The 22,188-nt window shown below is 47.0% G+C and overlaps 1 protein-coding gene across 1 annotated transcript in view; it reads left to right on the top strand.

The window, feature by feature from the left end:
• The window catches only part of FRMPD3 (FERM and PDZ domain containing 3), a gene marked incomplete at its 5' end in the record, with an annotated part of 64,689 nt that extends 43,311 nt beyond the window's left edge, over nt 1–21,378 (top strand). Inside the window, 4 exons of the mRNA XM_021706350.1 lie at nt 5,993–6,137; nt 15,492–16,313; nt 18,179–19,393; nt 19,448–21,378. Of these exons, the coding sequence (XP_021562025.1) occupies nt 5,993–6,137; nt 15,492–16,313; nt 18,179–19,393; nt 19,448–21,306 (4,041 nt within the window). The remainder of the gene's footprint in view (nt 1–5,992; nt 6,138–15,491; nt 16,314–18,178; nt 19,394–19,447) is intronic.
• Nucleotides 21,379–22,188: the final 810 nt, after the last annotated feature.

Here is a 22,188-nt window from a genome sequence, read left to right as displayed (position 1 = left end):
AGGGGACAAGAAAGTTAGAAACCAGACTTGGCCCCTCCCCCCTAGATAGGCCACTCAGGTCTGGGAATATTCTTGAAGGATCTGGTGAAATTCAGATTATTTATTTAAAGTAGTTCTAAGCCCTGACTGTACATTAGAATCATGTGTGAAAAATTTAAAACCACTGGATGCCCAGACTCTTCCTCCTAGACCATTTAAGTTAGAATTTTGGGGAGTAGGGCCCAGGGGCATATAAGTCTTTACCACTTCCCAGGCTATTCTAATTTGTATCTGGCCTAAGAGCCACAAGAAATATTCTGCATTGCCCCAAAATTGGCTGGCTGTGTCCAATTAACCTTTCTCAATGCTGTGGAGGCAAGAACCCAAATGTACCCTCCCCTTAAAACTATCGTCTTGTACTCCTTGCCCCTCCAGGACCCTGGATACCATCCTTTTCCTGTTGGCATGGGTGCTACAGTGACCCAAGGCTACCCCAGGGCCAATCCCCTCTCAAGTTGGCATCCTAAAGTGCTTGGTGCCTGAGAGCTCCCAGGGCACACTGGAAAGAAGATGCAGATGGAGCATGTCAAATTAATCCCTACTGTACCTTCTCCTGGCTGGCTCATTCCTCAAACTTTGTTTTCCTTTCTTCATTTTTCATTTGAAGATGGCCTGGACGTATTTAATTATAGTTTTCACTCAGCTTGCTTGCTCTTAGTGGAGCAAACACGAGATAGTGTTCAAATATCTTTCTTCAAGAGATGGCAGCCTGGGACTAAGACACCACTGAATCATTACCATACCCCATTACAACAGAAGCACATGAGCGGGGAAAAAGAAACCATCAAAGGAATGTCCCACAGGATCTCTTGTGGCCCAGTATGTCTCCTATTCTCATGTTTGAGTTTTATTGCTCTAGTGCTTTCTGTGGGACAAGCATTACATTAGATGTCATGATCATTAAAATCCTATTTAAAATAAAATGTTGTTTTGGAAGTTTCTAAGAAACCTATCCAAACTCTTTGTTTGCCTATGTTTGATTTGATTTCTGCCTCTGTTGGCAAATAGTTAATCTGTGTTCTCTCTTTTTTTATTTTTTGAATCTGAGTCTCACTCTGTTGCCCAAGCTGGAGTGCAGTAGCATGATCACGGCTCATCACAGCCTTGACTTCGTGAGCTCAGGCAGTCCTTCTGCCTCAGCCTCCCAAGTAGCTGGGACTGTAGGCATGTACTACCATGCCAGGCTAATTTTTATTTTTATTTTTTTGTAGAGATGAGGTCTCACTATGTTGCCCAGGCTGGTCTCAAACTCCTGTACTCAAGCAATCCTCCTGCCTCAGCCTCCAGACATGCTGGGATTTCAGGTGTGAGCCACTATGCCTGGCCTGTGTTCCTTTCACAAGCTGCATTTGGCCCATGCTGGGACCCAGTTGGCTGTCTGGGGATGCCAACATTGGACTGTATTGGTGGTGAGAGGGGAAACTGATGTGAAGTCAGACGGTTAAGTCTATCAGCCAATTATTAGTCTTCCAGTCTCCAGTCAGTAATTCTGTCCATTAGCCAGCCAACCAGGTAGCCAGGTAGCTAAGCAGTCAGAACATGAGGCTGTTAGGCATTCTGTCTGTCCTGCAGCCAGACTGTCATCCAGGGCATTAATGAGTCAGACTGCCCTGCAGCCAGCCAGTCCATAAGTCTGTCCATCACTCAGCCAACCACTCAGCCTGTACTCTAGTCAAATGACCCCTCACTCTAATTGTCAGGCAATGCTGCTTCCTCACGGTTTTCTCCAGCTTCTGAAACCAAACTAGTCACATGCACATGTGTTCATATCCACACAGCACTCCAGGACATTCTGTGTTCTGGTGGCTGTCTATCCTTTTCTTTCAAAATGCTTATCATACCTTGCAGTCATATTCATTTGTGTGGTTATTTGGTCCATGTCTTATTTCTTGCTAGACTGTAAACTCCATGAGGGCAGGAACTGGGTTGAGCCTGTTCTGGAATGAATGGATGCATATCTCAATCAGTCATGCTCTCCAGGCAGCGTCTAGCCAGTTTGCAGCAGCTTGCTGGTTGGGCAAAGCAGGGCACAGGACTGAGTGCAGTGACTCTCACCTGTAATCCCAACACTTCGGAAGGCCATGACAGGAGAATCACTTGAGTCCAGAAGTTCAAGACTGCAGTGAGCTATAATCATGCCACTGCACTCCAGCCTGGGAGACAAAGCAAGACCTGTCTCTCAAAAAAAAAAAAAACCAAAAAACAAACAAACATAAGACACAGGAGCATTTAAACCAGAGAACAGCATAGGGTAAGGTATGAGAGTGTGACAGAACATGGTGAGCTGAGAATGATGTGTCATTGCTGCAGCTTAAAGTGAGGGACAATGATAGGAGAACATGGGCAGAGTTAATGGGAGATAGGGTTGGAGATGGAAGTTGAGCTCTGATGGGTTTTGTATGCCATTGAAGGCAGTTGGATTTAATCCTGTAGGTGATGAGCTATTGAAGATTTTGAATGACAGTGAGACTTGGGCTTTTGAAAGATCCCTCAGGCAACAATATGGAAGTGAAGTGGAGCTAAGTGGGAAGGGACTAGAGGCAAAGAGGCCAATCAGGAGGTTAACTGGAGGTCCTTAGGTTAGTGTGTCCCAACCTTTTCTATATTATGAGAAAATGTCATATGAGGCCTAATACATATAGAGATAAGGCAGTTTGTGACCAGAGGCAACAGACACAGAAGCTGAGAGGCTCAATGTCTCAGCATACTTGTCATCTATTCACATATCTTGAGAAGTTTTGGTCTGGGAGGAAAATGAAAAGGCCCTGAAATAAAGCAGTGGTAGCAGGGTGGCTGTGATATCTATGAGTGCTCTCAAGGCAAGCCTACTGAGTCTTGGGCCCTTATAGTAATGGTGGTAGCAGCCATCCACACCCAAACTTCTATGTACTCTTCTGTCATTGGTGGCAGGGGGTGTGGCAGGAAGGGATATCTGACTCTCTCCCTGCTCCCCAAGTCCATCTCCTTTCCATCTCTTTGTCATTATTTTGTTGTATGCAAGGTTGACCATTCTGTTGTGACTGAGAAGCATTCATTAACTGGAGGTACAAACATCCCCTCTCCCCCTTCCTAATAATGATCCCCAAAGTAATGCCTCATCCCTAGCTCCTTTCTCCCTGGAGAAAAGAGCCATTGTTCCTCGGGTACAGACTGTTGCTTTTTCCTCCCAGTGGTATTGCATGAACTCCACTGGAGCAGCACTGATTTGGGGGCAGAGTTCACATTGCCTTACTGTGGAATGCATTGTAATTGGATATACAATAACTATTAAACAATTAAAGATAGTATTTGATCCAGCATAAGTTTGTGTGGTATGGACATAGCACTGTATGAATTCTGAGATACAAGAAGAATTCAAGGGGAAAGTAGACTGGAGATGTTGATTTTGGAATCCCCAGCGTAGAGGCGAAAGCTGACACCCTGATGGAAAAGAATTGAGAGTTGTAGAGTTGTAGGCCTGGATCATAGATCGGGTAGGGAGGTTGCAAGAAGAGCCGCCAAAGAGAGACATGAAAGTGGTCAGAGATGAAAAAACCAGAACACAGTGTCACCCCACAAAAACAGAAGCCAAGGGAAGAATTTCCAAAGAAGGGCGCAATCACTGTCGGCAAATGTAACAAGTTGAGATGGTGCAATGAATGAATACAATTGCATCTAGCCGGAAAGATAGTTCTTTACTAAAACAGGAGTCAACTATGGCCCAAGAGCCAAATCTGACCCACTGCCTATTTCTGTAAATAAAGTTTATTTATTTATTTTTTTTTTGCGTCAGAGTCTCACTCGGTCGCCCAGACTGGAGTGCAGTGGCCGCTCCCGGCCACCGCAGCCTCGACCTGCTGGGCTCCGGCGATCCTCCCGCCTCAGCCTTCCGAGTAGCCGGAATTACAGGCGCGCGCTACCACGCCCGGCTGATTTTTTGATTTATTGTAGAGATGAGGTCTCACTGCCCAGGCGGGTCTCGAACCTGCGGGCTCAGGCAATCCACTCACCTCAGCCTCCCAAAGGCGCGGGATTACAGGCTGAGCCACCGAGCCCGGCTAAATAAAGTTTATTAAAATACAGTCATGCCCATTTGTTTATGGATTATCTGTGGCTGTTTTCACTCTACTACGTACAATGGCAGAGTTAGTTGCAACAGAAGCTGTGTGACCCACAAATTCTAAAATATTTTCTCTCTAGCCCTGTGTAGAAAATGTGTGTCGACACTTAGTCTATGTGAACTATAAAATATTCAACTCAAGCCATGTATTGGGATCCTGAGAGATAGCAAAGAAAACTGATGCAACTTTACCTCACAGCTGAGCTGGTTTGGATTCAGAATTGTTACCAAGGTGATTATGATACAGCCAAAGAAGGCTAATCTGATTGGTGACCAAATTCTATTAACTCTCCATGATGTCCCTTCCCTTTGACTGAAATGGACACTACCCTGTGGAAACCCTAGTCACCTATCTCCTGGACTGTTGCAGTGGCCTCCTCACTGGTCAGAGAAGGGTCTCATTCCTTCTGCATAATTCTTTTAGCTCTTAATGCCTGATCTGGGAAACCCACAGCCCCGTGGCTCCCTCTTTAGCCAGTCTTCGGCATTATTTAGCTGGAGACCACTGCCCTATTCCAAGAAGAATACCTCCATAACTGATTTCAGCCTGAGTCAGATTTAATCAAGCCACATTTAAAAAATTATGGTACAGATATTCGGAAGTTTTCTTGAAAAGGTGATGATTTTTTTGGTATAGCGCTGCCTGGTCTCTGAAGCAGCTAACCAGTTAACCCTAGGACTTATCTGACTGACTTAGGGTTAAGAACAGAAGTCAACAGAGTATGCTAGTATTTCCCAAAGTGGGTTAAAAGCAACAGCAACAACCTGTTACCATGAAATGATCTATAAAATAGATCTTTGTGGTCAAATAAATATGAAAAACTTAGAATACTAAAGCCTTTCTTTTGAAGTTTCCCAGTGCACATTAATATATTAAAGAGTCTTAGGAATTCCCATAGTAGACTGGGCACAGTGGCTCACACCTGTAATCCCAGCACTTTGGGAGGTGGAGGTGAGAGGATTGCCTGAGCCCAGGAGTTCGAGACCAGCCTGGGCAACTTGGTGAGACCTTGTCTCTACAATAAATAAATAAATAAATATCCAAGGGTGGTGGCACATGCCTGTACTTCCAGCTACTTAGAAGGCTGAGGTGGAAGGATCGCGTGAGCCCAGCAGGTCAAGGCTGTGGCGGCTGGGAGCATGCTACTGCACTCCAGCCTGGGAGACAGAGTGAGACTTCTACTATTAAAAAATATATATATTTCCATAGTAACACTATCTGCATAGCTTTATTTAACCCGGTGGCACAAACATATTTGGCTAAGGAACTATCTTAAGAAGCACCAATTAACATTTTGAGGATACTGGTAAATAAAGGAAAGGGGTTAGAGTATGAAGTCTTGAGCGGGACTGCAGGCCAGAAAGACTGACCCAAAAGGCACCAGTTAGGACCTGACTTCATAGTGTGTCCTCTATGCCCAGGGAACTGTTCTGGATGTTGTAGGGGGACATATGAAGATGAGCAAGAGATAAATTATGCACCCAAGGGGCTCAGAGGCAAGGGTGTTGCAGGTCATTCTGAAGTCTAGTCTAGACTCCCAGCTTTACCCCATCTCTCCCAGCTGGCCTGCTCATCTGCCAAGACCCAACAAACACAGGTTATATAATTTCAGTCTTTTTCAGTAAATGTGTAATTAAACCTTGATTTAATTTCGATACCTGGGTAATAGTTTGCCACAAATAAATTCCGAAATCAGAAGAAACTATTTGTCAAGCCATGTACCTCAATATTTGGTTCAGAAAGTAGGATTCCCATAACTATGCAAGTCATCTTTTCTTAGCTACCATCCTCTTGGAAGTGCACCTGCCTCCTTCCTTCCTGTGTCATCATGTTTCTTCTCATCTCTCCTGCAGCCTCTGGTGTTGTTGATGGAGTGGCCTGAAGCCACCAACTTTGCCTGCTTGATTGCGGGATACTGCCGCCTCCTGCTGGATTCCAGGAAGATGGTCTTCTCCAGGCCTGCAAGCCAGCCACTTCCACCTCCAATGATCAAGGCAGGTAGGGCTCAGCCTCGGTCTTTGGTGTGCTGGAGGCCCTTTGGACCCTGGAGACACGGAGGGAGGAGGTTCTCTGCTCACCCCATGCCAACAGTGCCTGGCTTACTAGTAGCCAGCGCTGTACCACTGCATCCTACCTGACACTTCCCAGTGGGAAAGACATGCACCTGTGACCTTCCCAGGTGGCCTTCACATGCACCTGTTTCACAAAGGATGCCTATGACAACACATTGTGATTGAGTCAGTGAATGAACGTATGATAAAAATAGTAAACAAGTGATAATAAAGCCAATTAAAGAGTCGCATTGGATATAAGACAAAGCTTTAGAGGTACAGAAAACTAGAAGAGATTCACGAGTGTTCTGGCTCAGCTGAAGTGGGGTTGAAAATGAAGAGAAAAACTCCTTTTTTGTTCATCATAGCAGGGATTGACAGAGCTGCCTAAAATAAGAGACCATGGAAAACTAGGGTGGGGAAAGACTGTGCTGGCCCAAAAGAAGACTTAGAGATAGGAGGGGTGATCACAAAGAACAAATTCAAGTACAGCCCCCAAACACAAGGCATCCCAGTTAGGCGACTCAGTGCAGCCACTTCTCAGAGCTGTCCTGGTCATGGTGCAACAAGGACCTTGGGGGAAAAAGAAAAGAAAAAAAAGAGAAACCAGCCCAGTGCAGGCACTGTCACCCAGAATCACAGCAGGAGGAGGAGAAGGAGAAGGAGGTAACTCAAAAAGAACTAAACCACATGTTAAACCTAATGCTCACGTATAGGCAGTAAGTGCTTCCCCATCCCAGCACCCAAGCATTATAAGTGAAGCTGAGACTAACACCCAATAGTTCCCCTCCTCACATGCTGAATAGGCTTGACCCACTTGTCCTTGCTACTTGGCCATTTCTTCTCTCATCAAGGGTGTCTTGGTTTTCCGAGTAATCACATTTAATCTAGATCAAAGTATTTGAGAGTAGAAACACAGTCCTGATGGGCGATTCAGCACCCAGAGGGCTGTGGAAACCCACACACATCCTCTCATGACATTGTCCACAGGAGTTAAATGGCAATCCACCAAACACAGATTTGGGAAAGGATAAGGGCCCCCAAGGCATATAAAGGAGGCTCCATATAGAAAAACAAAGGAAGGAAGGCAGGGGGCGAGTTGCTGCATTTCTCCAGGTCAATAGTTCTGAAAAGGCAGCCATACTAGCAAACCTACAGATGACCAAATGATGGAAAAGCCAACATTTGCATTATCACTGTCATCTCTGGTTCTCCTCTTTCTAACTACATCCAGGTGAACTATATCTTTTACTGAGCTGGGTAGAGGGTGAGAAAGGGAAAAGGGAAGCAAAAGGAAGAACTTAGAGCCCAGCCAAGGAACAAATGTGACAGTGAGAGTTGTTTGAGGGCATCCACTTTCAGAAGGCACTGAGGGTGGCTCTGTAGTCCTATCCTGCCTAACAAAGTATTACTGTTATCCGATGAGCATCCTAGCCAATGCTGGTCCCAAATATTCCCTCTGCTCTGAGGCTAATGGCATTAAGTGAGGACACAAGCTTCCTGTGAAGCACTGAGCACATTCCATGTCACTTCCTTATTGCTTTTTTGAAGGCAAATCTGTTTCATTGGATTCTCTATGGGCTAGGCATGGCTTTGGAACCTGATCTCCTTGATTCCTGAAATCCCCCTTGGGCCTGTAGAGTGACAGGGGCTCAGGCTGCCTCTAGCACAGGGCCTATATGTCCATGCAGAAGCCAGATGAAGCACTATGATGTCCCTGCTGTTTGTGATGTCCCTGCTTCCCCTTGGGGTGGAAACAGTCAGCTCAGTAGCAGAAACATGGAGAAAGGCTTTGCTCTTCCTATCCCGTCTCTTCTGGTCAGAAGCACGAAAACTTGAGCTTGGCATCCCTTCCCTAGAGGCTTAGTTTGATGCTTGGGCCCAGTTTCTTGGCTTTTTGGACTGTTATATGCTTGTGGTGGATGGGGTAGGGTGGGGTGAGCTTCACGGGTCTGCCTGAGTTCACTAAGCTGCCACTGCCTTAGCAAAGTTGCAGGACTGGCGTGCATATCTTATCTTTTTTTTTGCTTTTTCTTTTTTTTTAACTTTTAAATTTTTTTATTTTAAAATTGTGGGGTACAATTCAGGGTTAGGTATACAAATATTCATGTGCGGGTACCCTTGTTGATGAGGTGTGCCCCCACTCCCACAGGCAGATTTCCACTACTGTTAATTCCACTTCCCCACCACTCCACCTCCTGTAGTTTCCCGCTACAGTCAATCCTTTTCTTATAGTATTACGATAGTTGTTCAAGGTCCACTTATGAGTGAGAACATGTGGTACTCAGTTCTTTGTTTCTGTGAAAGATCACTCAGTATTATAGACTCTGGAATGTTACATAGCCATATCTTGTCTTATGGCCCCTAGGAAGGGGAAGTCACCACCAAGAAGGCCTCAGCTCAGGTTGCAGTGAAGGCAATATCAGTTCCTGCCTGGTCTTGTAGACCTTTAGGACCGTGATCCAAAGTTGAGATCAGTTTTCTCCATCATCCCTCACTTTCATCCCAGAACAGAAGCCCCAGCGGTGACTGTTGTTCCTTAACAAAAGTCTACAAGGAACAGGATCCTCCCAGCCTAACGTGGGCTTTTTTCCCCCAGGGTCCAAAGCTCCAGCCCACTCAGAGTCTGGTCTCTATGGAAAAGGAGGAAGAGGTCTGGCCAGCTCTGTATTCTTATCAACACCGACAACTGCTGCTGGCTGCCATCTAGTCTAACACATGGCTCAGCCTACCAGGCCTAAAGGATACTGTTAAACTAGCAACTGGGAAAGGGAAAGCATCATTTTCTTTCAAGTCCTAGAAAAAAGGGAGAATGGGGACATGGTAGGGAAGAGATTCCCTCTTGGGCTTTATCGGTAACTTCACTGAAGTAGGTGCTTCACGTATTCACTCAACAAATACTTTCTCAAGCACTCACCATGTGCCATGCACAGGAGATGCAGCTGTGAATAACAGACGTTGCCCTTATGGCTCTTGCCCTCACATAGCTTGTATCTAGTAGGGGAAATACAGACGATGATTAAAGGTATAATAATACAAGTAAGTACCTATTATTGATAATATGGGAAATTCAACAGATAAAACAGAGCAGCACCTGGGTTTGAGGACCCAGAAAAACTCTGAGCTCAGAGAAAAACCCAGACAGATGCCAATTTTGCATCTTTACTGAGGTGGTGGAAAATCCAAAGGAAGCTACCATTTCTCTGTAGCCATGACCCCCCGTTTCCTGGGGGATTTAGGAAAATAAGGCTTTAGGGGCCCCAGTTGAGGCCTCAGTTGGAAAATCTCACTTCACATTCTCTACCATGTTTAGAAAACAGTTTGGTCTGGTGAATTGAGTATTCTGGTTAATGGCTACTATTTATCCTATGAATGCCTTACTGATTTTCATGTAGTTGAAATCCAGCAACATACACAGAGTACTAAAGTTAGACTGAATATAATTGACTTTTTGTGATGATTCAGAAAGAGTTTGAGGTTCTCAAAAGTCCTCTAGGTTGTCGTTATGACCGGTGATCATTAGACTATATAATACACGAGGGCCAAGTACTAGAATGCTGGTTGAGTCAATGTCATGCTGAATATATGTTTGTGTGCATATCATATATTTTCAATCATAGCTCCAATCCGATCATTATCCTGTTCTTTGAAAACATTTCTTTTCTAAAGTCTATCTTCAGAGTGGCTGAGTACAGAGGGATAGACTTGGGCAACTCCTTTGGGAAAAGTTGATGAGCAATTTACAACATATTTGCAATCTAGGAGGCACACTGTCCCGGTCATCAGCCAGCTGCACCTGGCATTTCTAACCTTGTGTCAGGAGGAGACTTGGGCTTCTCCAGGCACATTTTCTCCTCTGATCTGGAAGTCACAGTACCAAGTGTTGGGCTGGGGATCACCTGGACTTGACAGTTTAGTGCTGGGAGACATTTACATCTTGCAGGGAGAGAAGTCATTCTTAGAACTCCAGCCCTTGCCTGAGAGGCATTATCACCTGCTTATTGGCCATGCCCCGGGAGCCACCTCTGATGGCAGCATATTGCCAGGCTGCCTACCCTGATTGCTCAGCTGTTGTATGGGTAGTGAGCACCTGGTGCATCCTCAGGACCTGTGGATGATGCCTTGGAGTAGAGAGACATCATGAACTAATAGTTCATACTCCTGGCTTGGTGCTCCCATGGAGCACTTATTTTCTAAGTCTCAGAGTTCTGGGTGGAGGGTCATTCAATCGATCCAGAGTTCTCTAGATACAGTAAAGCCCTATAGGGCCTTAACTGAACCCACTTAATATACTTATGCTGGATCTATGTTTAAAGGGGTAACATGGTCCATGGAAAACTGCAAGAGCTTGGGATCTGAATTCAGAAAGATAGGTTCCAATTCCTGTTTTGCCATAGCTTACCTGTATGATTATGACTAAATGCCAAGAACTAAGTCCCAGTTTCTTCATCTGTAAAATGAAGTTAATAAATACTACTACCTACCTCATGAGAGATTTGACAGGATTGTGTGAGTAAACCACATAAATGATGTTCGCTCAAAAGATAGTGTTAATCAAATGAGTGCTATCGTCACCATGCAACAGACAGGACAAAGAAAATGGCGGAAGCATGGTTGAGCAAACGTCATACTACACATTGTTACCGTAATTCAATTCAACTTCGAAAAGTAACACATAGATAATAACTCTTAAAATGTGTATACATTTTTGGAACCCCTGGTATTTAGTATAGTCACAGGGTTGTACAACCACCACCACAATCTAATTTTAGAACATTTTTGCTTCCAGAACAAACTCTGTACCCATTAGCAATCACTCTCCATTTCCCATCAAATTACCACCCAGCCCTAAGCAACCACTGATCTACTTTCCATCTCTACAGCTTTGCTTATTCTAGACATTTCATATGCATGAAATCATACAATATATGGTCTAGTGTGGCTTGCTTTTTCTTTCACCTAGCATAATGTGTTCAATGTTCTTTCATATTGTAGCATGTCTCAGTACTGCATTCCTTTTTATTGATGAATAATATTCCATTGTGTGGATGCACCACTTTTCTTTATCCATTCATCAACTGATGGACATTTGGGTTGTTTCCACTTTGACTATTATGAATAATGTTGTTATAAACATTTATGTACAAGTTTTTGTGGGGACATATGTTTTCCTTCTTTTTAGTATATACTTAAGAGTGGAATTGCTAGTAAAATGATAACTCTATATTTTACTTTTAGAGGAACCACCCAACTGTTTTCCAAAGTGACTGCACTGTTTTACACTGCCATAAGCAACGTTGGAGCATTACAGTTTCACCATATCTTCACCAACACTTGTTGTTATACAAATTTTTATTTACATCCATTGTAGTGGGTATGAAGTGTTATCTTGCTGTGGTTTTGATTTGCATTTCCCTGATGGCTAATGATGTTGAGTATCTTTTCATGTGCTTATTAGCCATTTGTGTATCTTCCTTGGTGAAATAACTATTGAAATAATTTGTCCATTTTTAAATTGGGCTATTTGACCATAACTATGAGGGTTTATTTCTGGACTCTCAATTCTGTTGCCTTGATTTATCTGTCTATGCTTATGCCAGTACTACATTGTTTTGATTACTACTGATTTGCAGTAAACTTTGAAATCAGGAAGTGTGAGTCCTCCTACTTTGTTCTTCTTTTTCAAGGTTGCTTTGGTTATTTTGGGTCCCTTGCAATTCCATATGAATTTTTTAGTTGTCAATTTCTACAAAATCAGCTGGAATTTTGATAAGGACTGCATTGAATCTGTAGATCAATTTGGGAAGTATTGTCATCTTAACAATATTGTCTTCTAATCTATGAATATAGAGTGTCTTTCCATTTGTTTAAATCTTCTTTAATTTCTTTTACAAATACTTTATAGTTTTCTTGTTTTTTTTAATTGGAGTCTCACTCTGTCACCCAGGCTTAAGTGCAATGGCATGCTCATGGTCAAAGCAGCCTCGACTTCCTGGGCTCAGGCGATCCTTCCACCTCAGCTTTCCAAGTAGCTGGAACTACAGGCATGCACCACCACACCTGGCTAATTTTTTTGTTTATTGTAGAGTTGAGGTCTTGCCAGGTTGCCCAGGCTGGTCTCAAACCTATGAGCTCAGACATTCCTCTCACCTCGGCCTTCCAAAGTGCTGGGATTATAGGCTTGAGCCACCATGCCCAGCCTAATAGTTTTCAATGTATAAGTCTTGCTCTTCTTTTGTTAAATTTATGTCTAAGTATTTTATTCTTTGTATGGTATTGCAAATAGAATTGTTTGCTAATTTTCTTTTTAGATTGTTAATTGCTAGTGTAAAAATACAATCGATTTTTTAAAATATTGAGCTTGTATCCTTCTGGCAGGAGATAATTTTACTTTTCCCTTTCACAATCTGGTTGCCTTATATTTCACTTTATTTTCTAATTGCTCTGGTTAGGACTTCCAGTACAGTGTTGAATAGAAGTAGTGAGAACAGACATTCTGAATTTTTCCTGAACTTATGGGGAGAGCTTTCAGTCTTCATCTAAATCAAGTATGATGCTAGCTGTGAGTTTCTGTTTGTTTGTTTGAGTTGGAGTCTCACTCTTTTTGCCCAGGCTGGAGTGCAGTGGCATGCTCATGGCCACTGCAGCCTCGACCTGCTAGACTTAGGCAATCCTTCCACCTAAGCCTTCCAAGTAGCTGGAACTGCAGATGCACGCCACCACACCCAGCTAGTTTCTGTGATTTATTGTAGAGACAAGGTCTCACCAAGTTGCCCGGGCTGCTCTCGAACCCCCGGACTCAGGCAATCCTCTTACCTTGGCCTCCCAGAGTGCTGGGATTACAGGCTGAGCCACTGAGCCCGGCCAGCTGTGAGTTTTTAATAGATCATCTTTATCATATTGAGAGAGTCCCCTTTTATTTCTAGTTTGTTGAATTTTTGAGGGTTTTGTTTTTATCTTTGTTTTTTTAGTCAGGGGCTCACTCTGTTGCCCAGTCTGGAGTGCATTGGTACAATTACAGCTCACCACAGCCTCAATCTCCTGGGCTCAGGCGATTCTTTCACCTCAGCCTCCTGAGTAGCTGGGGCTACAGGCACGTGCCACCATGCCCCCAGTTTTTTTTGTTTGTTTGTTTGTTTTTTGTAGAGCCCAGATCTCGCTATGTTGCCCAGGCTGGTCTTAAACAACTGGGCTCAAGTAATCCTCTTGCCTCGGCCTCCCAAAGTACTGGGATTACAGGTGTGAGCCACCGTGCCCAGTCTATTGAATGATTTATCATGAATGAGTGTTGGATTTTATGAAATGGTTTTCTGCATCTATTGAGATGATCATGGAGTTTTTGTTCTCTGGTCTATTAACGTGATATATTACATTAATTGAGTTTTAGATGTTAGTCCTACTTTGCATTACTGCAATGAATTCCACTTGATCATGTTGTATAATTCTTTTTATATTTTGCTGGATTTAGTTTGCTAATATTTTGTTGAGGAATTTTGCGTCTGTATTCATAAGAGAGATTGGTCTGTAGTTTTCTTGTGATATCTTTGTCTGGTTTTGGTATCAAGGTAATACTGCCCTCATAGAATGTGTTGAGAAATGTTCCCTCCTCTTCTGTTTCTTGGAAGAGTTTGTGAAGGATTGGTATAAATGCTTCTTTGAACATTTGGTAGAATGTACTAGTAAAGCCATGCGGGCCTGGACTTTTTGGAGGGCTAGGGAGGATTTTTAATTACTAGCTCAATTTCTTTTCCTGTTATTGCCTATTCATATTTTTTTTTGAGTTGGAGTCTCACTCTGTTGCTCAGGCTGGAGTGCAGTGGCACACTCACGGCCACCCCAGCATCGACCTTCCACCTCAGTCTTCCAAGTAGCCGGAACTACAGGTGCACGCTCGCACGCCTGGCTAATTTTTTATTCTATTGTAGAGACGAGGTCTGGCCAAGTTGCCCAGGTTGGTCTCGAACCCATGGGCTCAGGCAATCCACTCGCCTCGGCCTCCCAAAGTGCTGGAATTATAGCGTGAGCTACCACACCCGGCTTGTATTTTCATTTTCATTAATCTACAAGTATGTTCTAATTTCTCTTGTGATTTCTTCTTTGAACCATTGGTTATTTAAGAGTGTTTTAATTTCTATTTGTGAATATCCCAAATTTCCTTGTTATTGATTTCTAATTCAATTTCATTGTGCTCAGAAAACATATATTATATCATTTTATTCCTTTCAAATATATTGAGATTCATTTTATGGCCTGTCATCTGATCTTTCTGGGACAATGTTCCATGTGCACATAAGAAGAATGTATATTCTGCTGCTATTAAGTAGTGTGCTCTATAGATTTCTGTTAGATATAGTTGATTTCTATTATTCTTTGTCATCTGTCTGTCTACCTGCTGGTAGCAGAATGAATTGGCATTGACTAAATATATTTCACAGATAACATGGGGAGGGGCACCTAAAACAGAGTGAGAGAGAGAAGTTGTTCAGAGATAAATCATTTGCTGTGGATGATTCTCAGACGCACATACCTACCATCATGAGAGCATTCACCACATGTTTGTGTAGCAAGCAATGCTGGCCCTACATTAATAAAGAAAAGTAATAAGATTTGAAAATTTTATAAGAGTGCTTACCCTACTCTCCTCACACATAAACATCCCGGCATATCTCCCATATACTTTGCACATTCAGATGCCCAGAATTCTGCTCGTAGAGGGTTGTTCTTTTAGGATCCCTCCATCAACTGTCCTCTTTGAAATGCAAACTCTTGGGCATTATATGTACCACGTTCAACATTTTCCCACTGAAGCATTAGTAACTTGTCAGATTTATTTCTTTCTTTTAGAAGATATTCAAGGTAACACAAGAAAAACAGAGCACTGGTGGTTGGAAAGGCTTTGAAAAGGGGTGGGAGCAGGAACAATTCCAAAGGGTACATAAAACAAAACTCACCTCTTTAAGTATTTTACAGCTGACTCTCAGACCAGAGGTGTCCATGTAAGACTCCATCTGTGCCCAGATACCAAAGCATTCACATACACACACATCCCACGCCTTTTCCCATTTCAGGGGTTATGGGGCTATTAGCAGCTTAGGCCATTGGATTTTACTCACTCTACTTTCAGGATCAACAGTGATATGGCCCATCAACTCCCCTTCCCCATCTCTGGTAGCCAGATAATGCTTTCTCTTGGTACCTGCCACCCAGTTGTGCCACAGGGGCATGAGCCAAAAACACCCAAGGAGATCAGCCACAATCTTCAGCACCAGGGCTCATCTGTTGATTCTCTTTCTGGGTTTAGATTACATGCACAGCGCCCACCGCCCTGTCACTGGGGGCCACCTGGGGAAAAAGGAGAGTAGTTATGTGGGCAGCATGGGCACCAGCCCCAGGAAGTCGAGCCGTTGCACGCCCCCGCCTGCCAACTCTGAGCTTGTCAGCTTCTGCTACCTCCATATGCGGGAACAAAGGAAGGAGCAGGAAAGCCGGACAGATGTCAACGAGAACCTAATCTTCTTTGAAGAGACCAGGCCCCGGACCAAGTCTGATCCCACATCCAAAAGCTCTGGCCAAGGTTACGATGTGGTCCCTGATGACTTAGATGCAGCCAGCCTAGATCACGAGCCTTGTGCCAGCAGGGCCCGGTCCTACACCTTGGACAATTCCCTTGGGGCTGAAGCCCTGAATTTCTACTGTGACTCTTGCAAAGCCAAACTCCAGGAGCAGCTGGGCCCTCGCAAAGGTGGGCGACCTGGCTCCTCTCGTGACAATATGGTAGATCTGATGTCCCTTCCACCACCTGGGAGTGAGGAAGAAGAGGAGGAGAAAGATGAGACAACTTCTTTGTTGCCTGCCATCGCTGCCCCACCCCCTGGTTTCCGAGACAACAGCTCTGATGAAGATGACCCCAAGCGCCGGGCTGTCCAGAGCCAGGAGCAAGGGCGCCACCTGCATGGGCTCTTGTATGATGAGATTCCAGTAACATTGATTGACAGTGTGCAGACCCGGACAGTTCGAGATCATGCCCAGGAGCTAGATGATGCCCTGGTGTCCACTCTGCAGGCTCTAGAAGCCCTGGCTGCATCAGAAGATGGACCACATCCCCCACCCCCACAGACTGCAGGTAACAACCCATTCCTCTTCCCTCTTGCCTCTCCTTCTCCTAGCCAGGAACAGCCAGCAGGTAGCATTGTGTCTTCCTAAGCAGATGTCAAAGTCACAGTTACAGTCAGGGTAGTGGATGGGCCAGAGGTGGTTCAGATAAAGTCAGGGGAGCAACGATGTTGCAGCAGGGATCAGCGGCTCAGCTCTAATTAGAGCTCTGGCTCTCTCCATTGCATCTCTTTGGAAATGTGTTGCAGATGGATCCCAGGGATTCGGGCCATGACAGCTACGGATCCAGGCCAGGATGGAGGATCAGAGAAAAATTGTGAGAGATATAGAAGACAGGCAAAGACCATCCAGCATGCACATGATTGGAAGAAAAACAAAATGACCAACTCACCACCTAGTGACCTGGAATCAGGGCATCCATGAGCCATCACTGCTCAGGGCTGAGGTCTTTATCTTGCCTAAGAGCATGGGCTCTGAAACAAAAGTACCTAAGTCCTGGTTTCTTTACTCACAGTCTGTGTGACTTTTGGCAAGGCATGTCCTCTTTCTGGACCTCGCTTTTGTCATTTTCATTGGGTTTGATAACAATAGTTATATCACATAGGGTTGTTGCAAGGATTAAATGAGCTCATTCATGCAAAGCACTTAAGCACTGCCTAGCACACAGTAAGGACTCAGTAAATGGGAGCTATTGTTATTAAATAACAATAGTTGGTCAGAAAACCATACAACATGCATGCTATTCCCTGTTACAGACACAGGAACATTCAGCTTGTAGAAAAACACACATCAGACATATACCCATAGTCACACGTAGTTCCTCCATACACATACACCTTAAAAAAAAATAAGAAGAGATAAATGACACAGCAACAAAAAAGGAATAGGGAAGACTAAGGACCATGAAAAAGCATGTAAGGCAGGAAAAAATGTGGACAGAGAGAGTGAAGGAACTGGGATCAGAAGGAGACTGCCTTTTCTGTGTGTGAGGACACCCTTGATGCTGGGCAGCCCCCATGTGTTTAGCCCCTGGGGTCAACGTTTCTCTTTGCTCAGAGTCTGGAGAGAATGCTAGCTGCTTCTAGGCTTGAGTCCCATGTGGCTGCCAGAGAGAGGACAAGCTCAGCTAAATGGCCTCAGCTGCAAGGATTGTAGACAGGCCTGGCCAGATGAGGAGGGGTAGAGAGGGACCTCTCTTTGCCAGTCCCTCTTTAGGACAATTAACAAAAATTTCCTTGCAGTTGAATCTAAAAATAGTGGTGATTAGCATGTTGTTTTGCATGTGATTTGCATGGTAATTTGCCATCAAATTGCCCAGATCTTCTCTTCACCTCTTTTGTTTCTCTTTTGGATTTCAGCCTTTCATACCCCTTGTCACAGCTTGCCCCTCTTTGTCCCCTCCCCTCCACTCCTTCTGCCCTCAGCTCTGCATTCCCTTTTCTCCAGTTTGAAATTATGCTGGCTAACCTTGGCCTTCATGCACCCTCTATACAAGTAGCCCTCCATATCCTAGGGTTTTGCATCTGCTGATACACTCAACCATGGATAACAAAAATTCAAAAAAAGAAATGCATCTGTACTGAACATGTAAAGATTTTTTTTGTCATTTTTCTCTAAACGATACAGTGTAACAACTATTTACACAGTATTTACATTGGATTATAAGTAACCTAGGGATGACTTAAAACACACGGGAAGATGTACGTAGGTTATGTGCAAATACTACATCATTTTATATCAAGGACTTGGGCATCCGGGGATTTTGGAATCCTCAGGAGTTCTGGAACCTCCTACAGATACCAAGGGACAACTGTGTGGGGTGGGAAAAGAACTTGATCTCAGTAACTGTAACAAGCCCTATCCCTGTTCCTCCAGGTCTGATTGTGCTGGCCACAATCACTCCTGAATCATCGCTGGACTCGGGCCATGAAACCAACTCTTCAGAGCTCACAGACATGTCAGAGATGATGTCAGCCATGAAGCAGCACCAGAACACCACCTACTTCCTGGCCCAGCACCTCAACAAGGACAGCCTCCTTGCCCGAAAGGACCTGCCCTTCCGGATCCAGAGCTGTGCAGCCCAGGCCGTTCTCACGGCCCCTTATTCTCTCGGGCGCCCGGATCCCAACTCATCTCTCCAGCCAGTTGTCACAGGCCAGAGTCCTATACCCCCTGGCGCTAGGAGGAAGCTACCCCAGTCAGAGGGCCAGGCACAGGGAGAGCGAACATACTCCCTGGCAGTGCACCCAGCACTGTCTCCACAGCTTAGTGAGCAGAAGAATCTGAGCCTGCTGTCCCCAGTTCCTGAGGACAAAGGGCCTGGCCACACTAGGGCAGGCCTAGAGATGTCACTGAGGGCAGCCACACCATCCCTCAGTGAAGAGCAGGTCTCTGAGCTGAGGGAGAATCTGCCCAAGGAAGTCAGGTTGAGCCCCAAGCTTATCCTGGACCCAAAGGGCAGTGTGACCCCAGCCATCATCTCGGCCGCCCTACAGCAAGTGGTTCACAGTAAGAGTTTAGCCACTCCTGGTGGAGTTTTGGGGAACCCCCCTAGCAGAGGAGAGAGAAGGCTGGAGACCAGTGTAGGGAGGTCAGACATTAGCATGATGAGCAGCAGTGCCAATAAGAATCTGAAGTTCAAAATGAGCCCTGGTGCTCCAGAGACCTCACGAAATTCACAGCAGCAGCTGGGCCCAGAGGTCTCTTCCAGCCCCAGAGCACCCACAGGCAGCCGGGCTGACAGCCTGCACCTCTCCCCACAAAAGGACAGGCTGCCTGTTCAAAATGTCCCTCCCAAAGGTTATCTTTTGCGAGCAAGTCGAGAGTCAGTGGGCAAGCCGGCCACAGGGGAGGTGGCAGGCAAAGGGGGGCCGGAGGGGGCTAAGCCTACTCTGCACAAGCAGAGCATCATCTCCAGCCAGGGGGAGAAGGGGCAGCTGGAAACCACACCCAAAAGCAGCAAGCCTGAGGAGACCAGCCTGGTCCCCCGAACTGGCTATCCCATGGCTCTGCAGAGTCCCAGCTGCCAACCACGAAGCCACAGTCCCAGCTGCCAGCCTCGTGGCCACAGCCCCAGCTGCCAGCCTCGTGGCCACAGCCCCAGCTGCCAGCCTCGTGGCCACAGCCCTAGCTGCCAGTCCCGAGGCCAGAGTCCCAGCTGCCAACCTCGAGGCCAGAGCCCACTGAGGCCTCAGGCCACCAGCCGGCAGGTGAGCACCATGCCCTCTAGGAAGCTTGAAACGACCCTGAATGGAGCCCACTCGGCATCTGAAGGCCCTGCAAAGCCCAAGTCATCCCGAGGTCCTTTCCGGCTGCGCAATTTATTCTCTGCCACCTTCCCAACCCGCCAGAAGAAGGAGACAGATGAGCGGCAGGCCCAACTGCAGAAGGTAAAGCAGTATGAACTGGAATTCCTCGAGGAACTTCTAAAGCCACCAAGCCAAGGGGAGTTGCCAGGCACCGAGTACCTGCAACCTCCAGCACCTGGCCGCTGCAGCTGCCAGCTCCGAAGCAGCCCCGTGCAGCAGGGGCCTGGCATGTCCCGCGAGCAGAGGCGAAGCTGCGACTGTAAGCGCATCTGCCGGGGGGGCCGGCCACAGGCTGCCCAGACACCAGTGCCCAGCCTGCAGGGCAGGGAAAGGGACAGGGTCCTCCCTACCCAGAGGCAGCCAGAGGCTAGCCCAGGCTTGAGCCTTAGCAGCCCCATCAATGTCCGACGCATCCGTTCCACCAGCCTGGAATCCCGGGAGTGCCGATCGGACCCTGAGAGTGGTGTTTCGTGCCTGACCACGTGTGCCTCGGGGGGCGAGTGTCTGGGAGCTCCTAACTACAGGAAACTGATGCGCCGCTACAGTATCAGTGAACTGGACCAGGGTGACAGGGCCTCACTGACCTCGGACATCTACCCACACCTACCTCTGGGCATGCTACCCAGAGAAGCCAAAGAGGGAGAGGCAGGCCTTCCCCTAGGCTTGGGCTCCAAAAGCAAGTCTCTGGAGTCACCGACCCTGGGAGACCCCTCCTATGTCCAGGTTGCCCCTGAGACCAAAAGACCAAGACAGATGGCCGTGTTTTCACTGCCCGAGGAGGTATACCGGAAGCCTGCTGAGCTGGACGAGGACAGTGAGAGCAGCAAGTGCTGCTCCATCCGCTACTGCTTCTACTACCGCAAGTGTGACATGGCAGATGACACCAGTGATGGCAAGGACGAACTCTCCTACTCCATCCCCATGAAGATCCTGCCTGGCATGAAGTTGGATGAGCAGGTGGTGCCTGTGGTGAGCAGGACCCTGCAGGTGCTAGATGCCGCCACCTGCAGCAGCAGCAGCCCGGAGGCCTCCCGCACTCAGGAGATTGACCTTCGGGTATCCACCTTCGAGGGGAGTCTGGCCAAGATCAATGCCCTGCGGGCCCATGCCTATGGCCTCCCTGATGGCTTCCTGGCTGCCCGGCTGGACACCAACGAGCTGCTAACAGTCCTGCGACAGTGTGTGGCCAGCCCTGAGGCCCGTGCCCCAAAGCCCTATGTCTCTCAGATCTCTGAGTACAAGCTTGAGCTAGCTCTCAAGTTCAAGGAGCTCCGGGCCTCCTGCCGCCGCGTGGCCAATGTGGACAAGAGCCCAACTCACATGCTGGCAGCAATCACGGGCAGTTTCCAGGTGCTGAGCAGCCTCATTGAGACCTTTGTGCGGCTGGTGTTCATCGTGCGCTCTGAGGCCCAGCGCCAAGAGCTGCTAGCCAAGGTAGAAGAGGTGGTGAGGAACTACACCTTCCTGCTGCGTGCAGCTGAGGAGTCCACAGCCCGGAATCTTCAGCAGCAGCAGCAGCAGCAGCAGCAGCAGCAACAGCAGCAGCAGCAGCAGCAGCAACAGCAGCAGCAGCAACAGCAGCAGCAGCAGGTGGCAGCAGCTACAGGGGCAGCCACGGGGCCCCCACCAGGGTCCCCAACTTCGGCGACTGTTATGAGCACATTCACCCGCTCCTTAAAAACCCTTATTAAGTAGGGCATCTGCCCAGGCCTGTCCCCTTTCCCCGACCATGGCCCCAGGTTTGAGCTTTGTGGTCCTTGCATCTTGTGGTGAGTTGTGTGTGTCTGCTGGGCCAGTCAGGGTCCAAGAGCCCATCAGTCTCGAGGAAATGAAAACTTCCTTGATTGAGGCTCTCTCTTAAGGGCTGCAGGCCTAGCTGCTGCCCTGGGGGTCCTTACCCCTTCCCTGGCCTCTGGGCCTCACTGTGAGGGCAAAGGCCCCTCATCGCTCTGCCCACTGCAGAGCTGTATTTTATCTCTTCTCCGGGGCTGAGAGGTGACATCAGGCTCACTTCCTGCTCCATCCATGTTGGCAGCCAGGGGATCCGGGGCCTGAAGCAAGTAGACCCTCAGGCCTTGAACTCCTTCTGGCATCTTGCTCCCCTACTGGGAGCAGTGGCAGTAGCAGCAGACCACAGCGCCGAGCTGTGGGGAGAGGGCGCTCTGTCCAGATGTGCCCATCCACCCTGGGCTCACATTCACCTGGCAAGTGCCACTCTGAGAGCCCATGCCTGGTGAGATGTCTGCAGAAGACAGCTGTGCTGGGCTGTTTGCAGCCGGCCCAACAGGCTGGCAGCCTGGGGAGCCCTCGCCCCCAGGTCTAGTAGCTCCACACCAGCCATCCCCAAAGTGGCCCTGCCCCTCACTGAAGGGCAGGGCAGCTCAGTCCACTAGGGAGCAAGCATCTGGGATCACCCCACTCATTTTGGGTAAGGTACCTGGTGAAAACGTCTGCCCTGGGGTGACCCAGCGCAGGCCTAGGAGCCCGCTCGGCCCAGCCCAGCCTAGTGCAAGGGTTGTTGCCACAGGCGTGAGGCTCCTCTCTCAACATCTGTTCTACCAGACAGACTGTCCTTAG

This window comes from Carlito syrichta, unplaced genomic scaffold (assembly GCF_000164805.1).
Source record: "Carlito syrichta isolate Samal-C Ts95f unplaced genomic scaffold, Tarsius_syrichta-2.0.1 Scaffold315473, whole genome shotgun sequence".
In the NCBI taxonomy this organism is placed as follows: Eukaryota; Metazoa; Chordata; class Mammalia; order Primates; family Tarsiidae; genus Carlito; species Carlito syrichta.
Note: the sequence above shows the minus strand (reverse complement) of the source record. Positions and strands in the feature narration are given on the sequence as shown.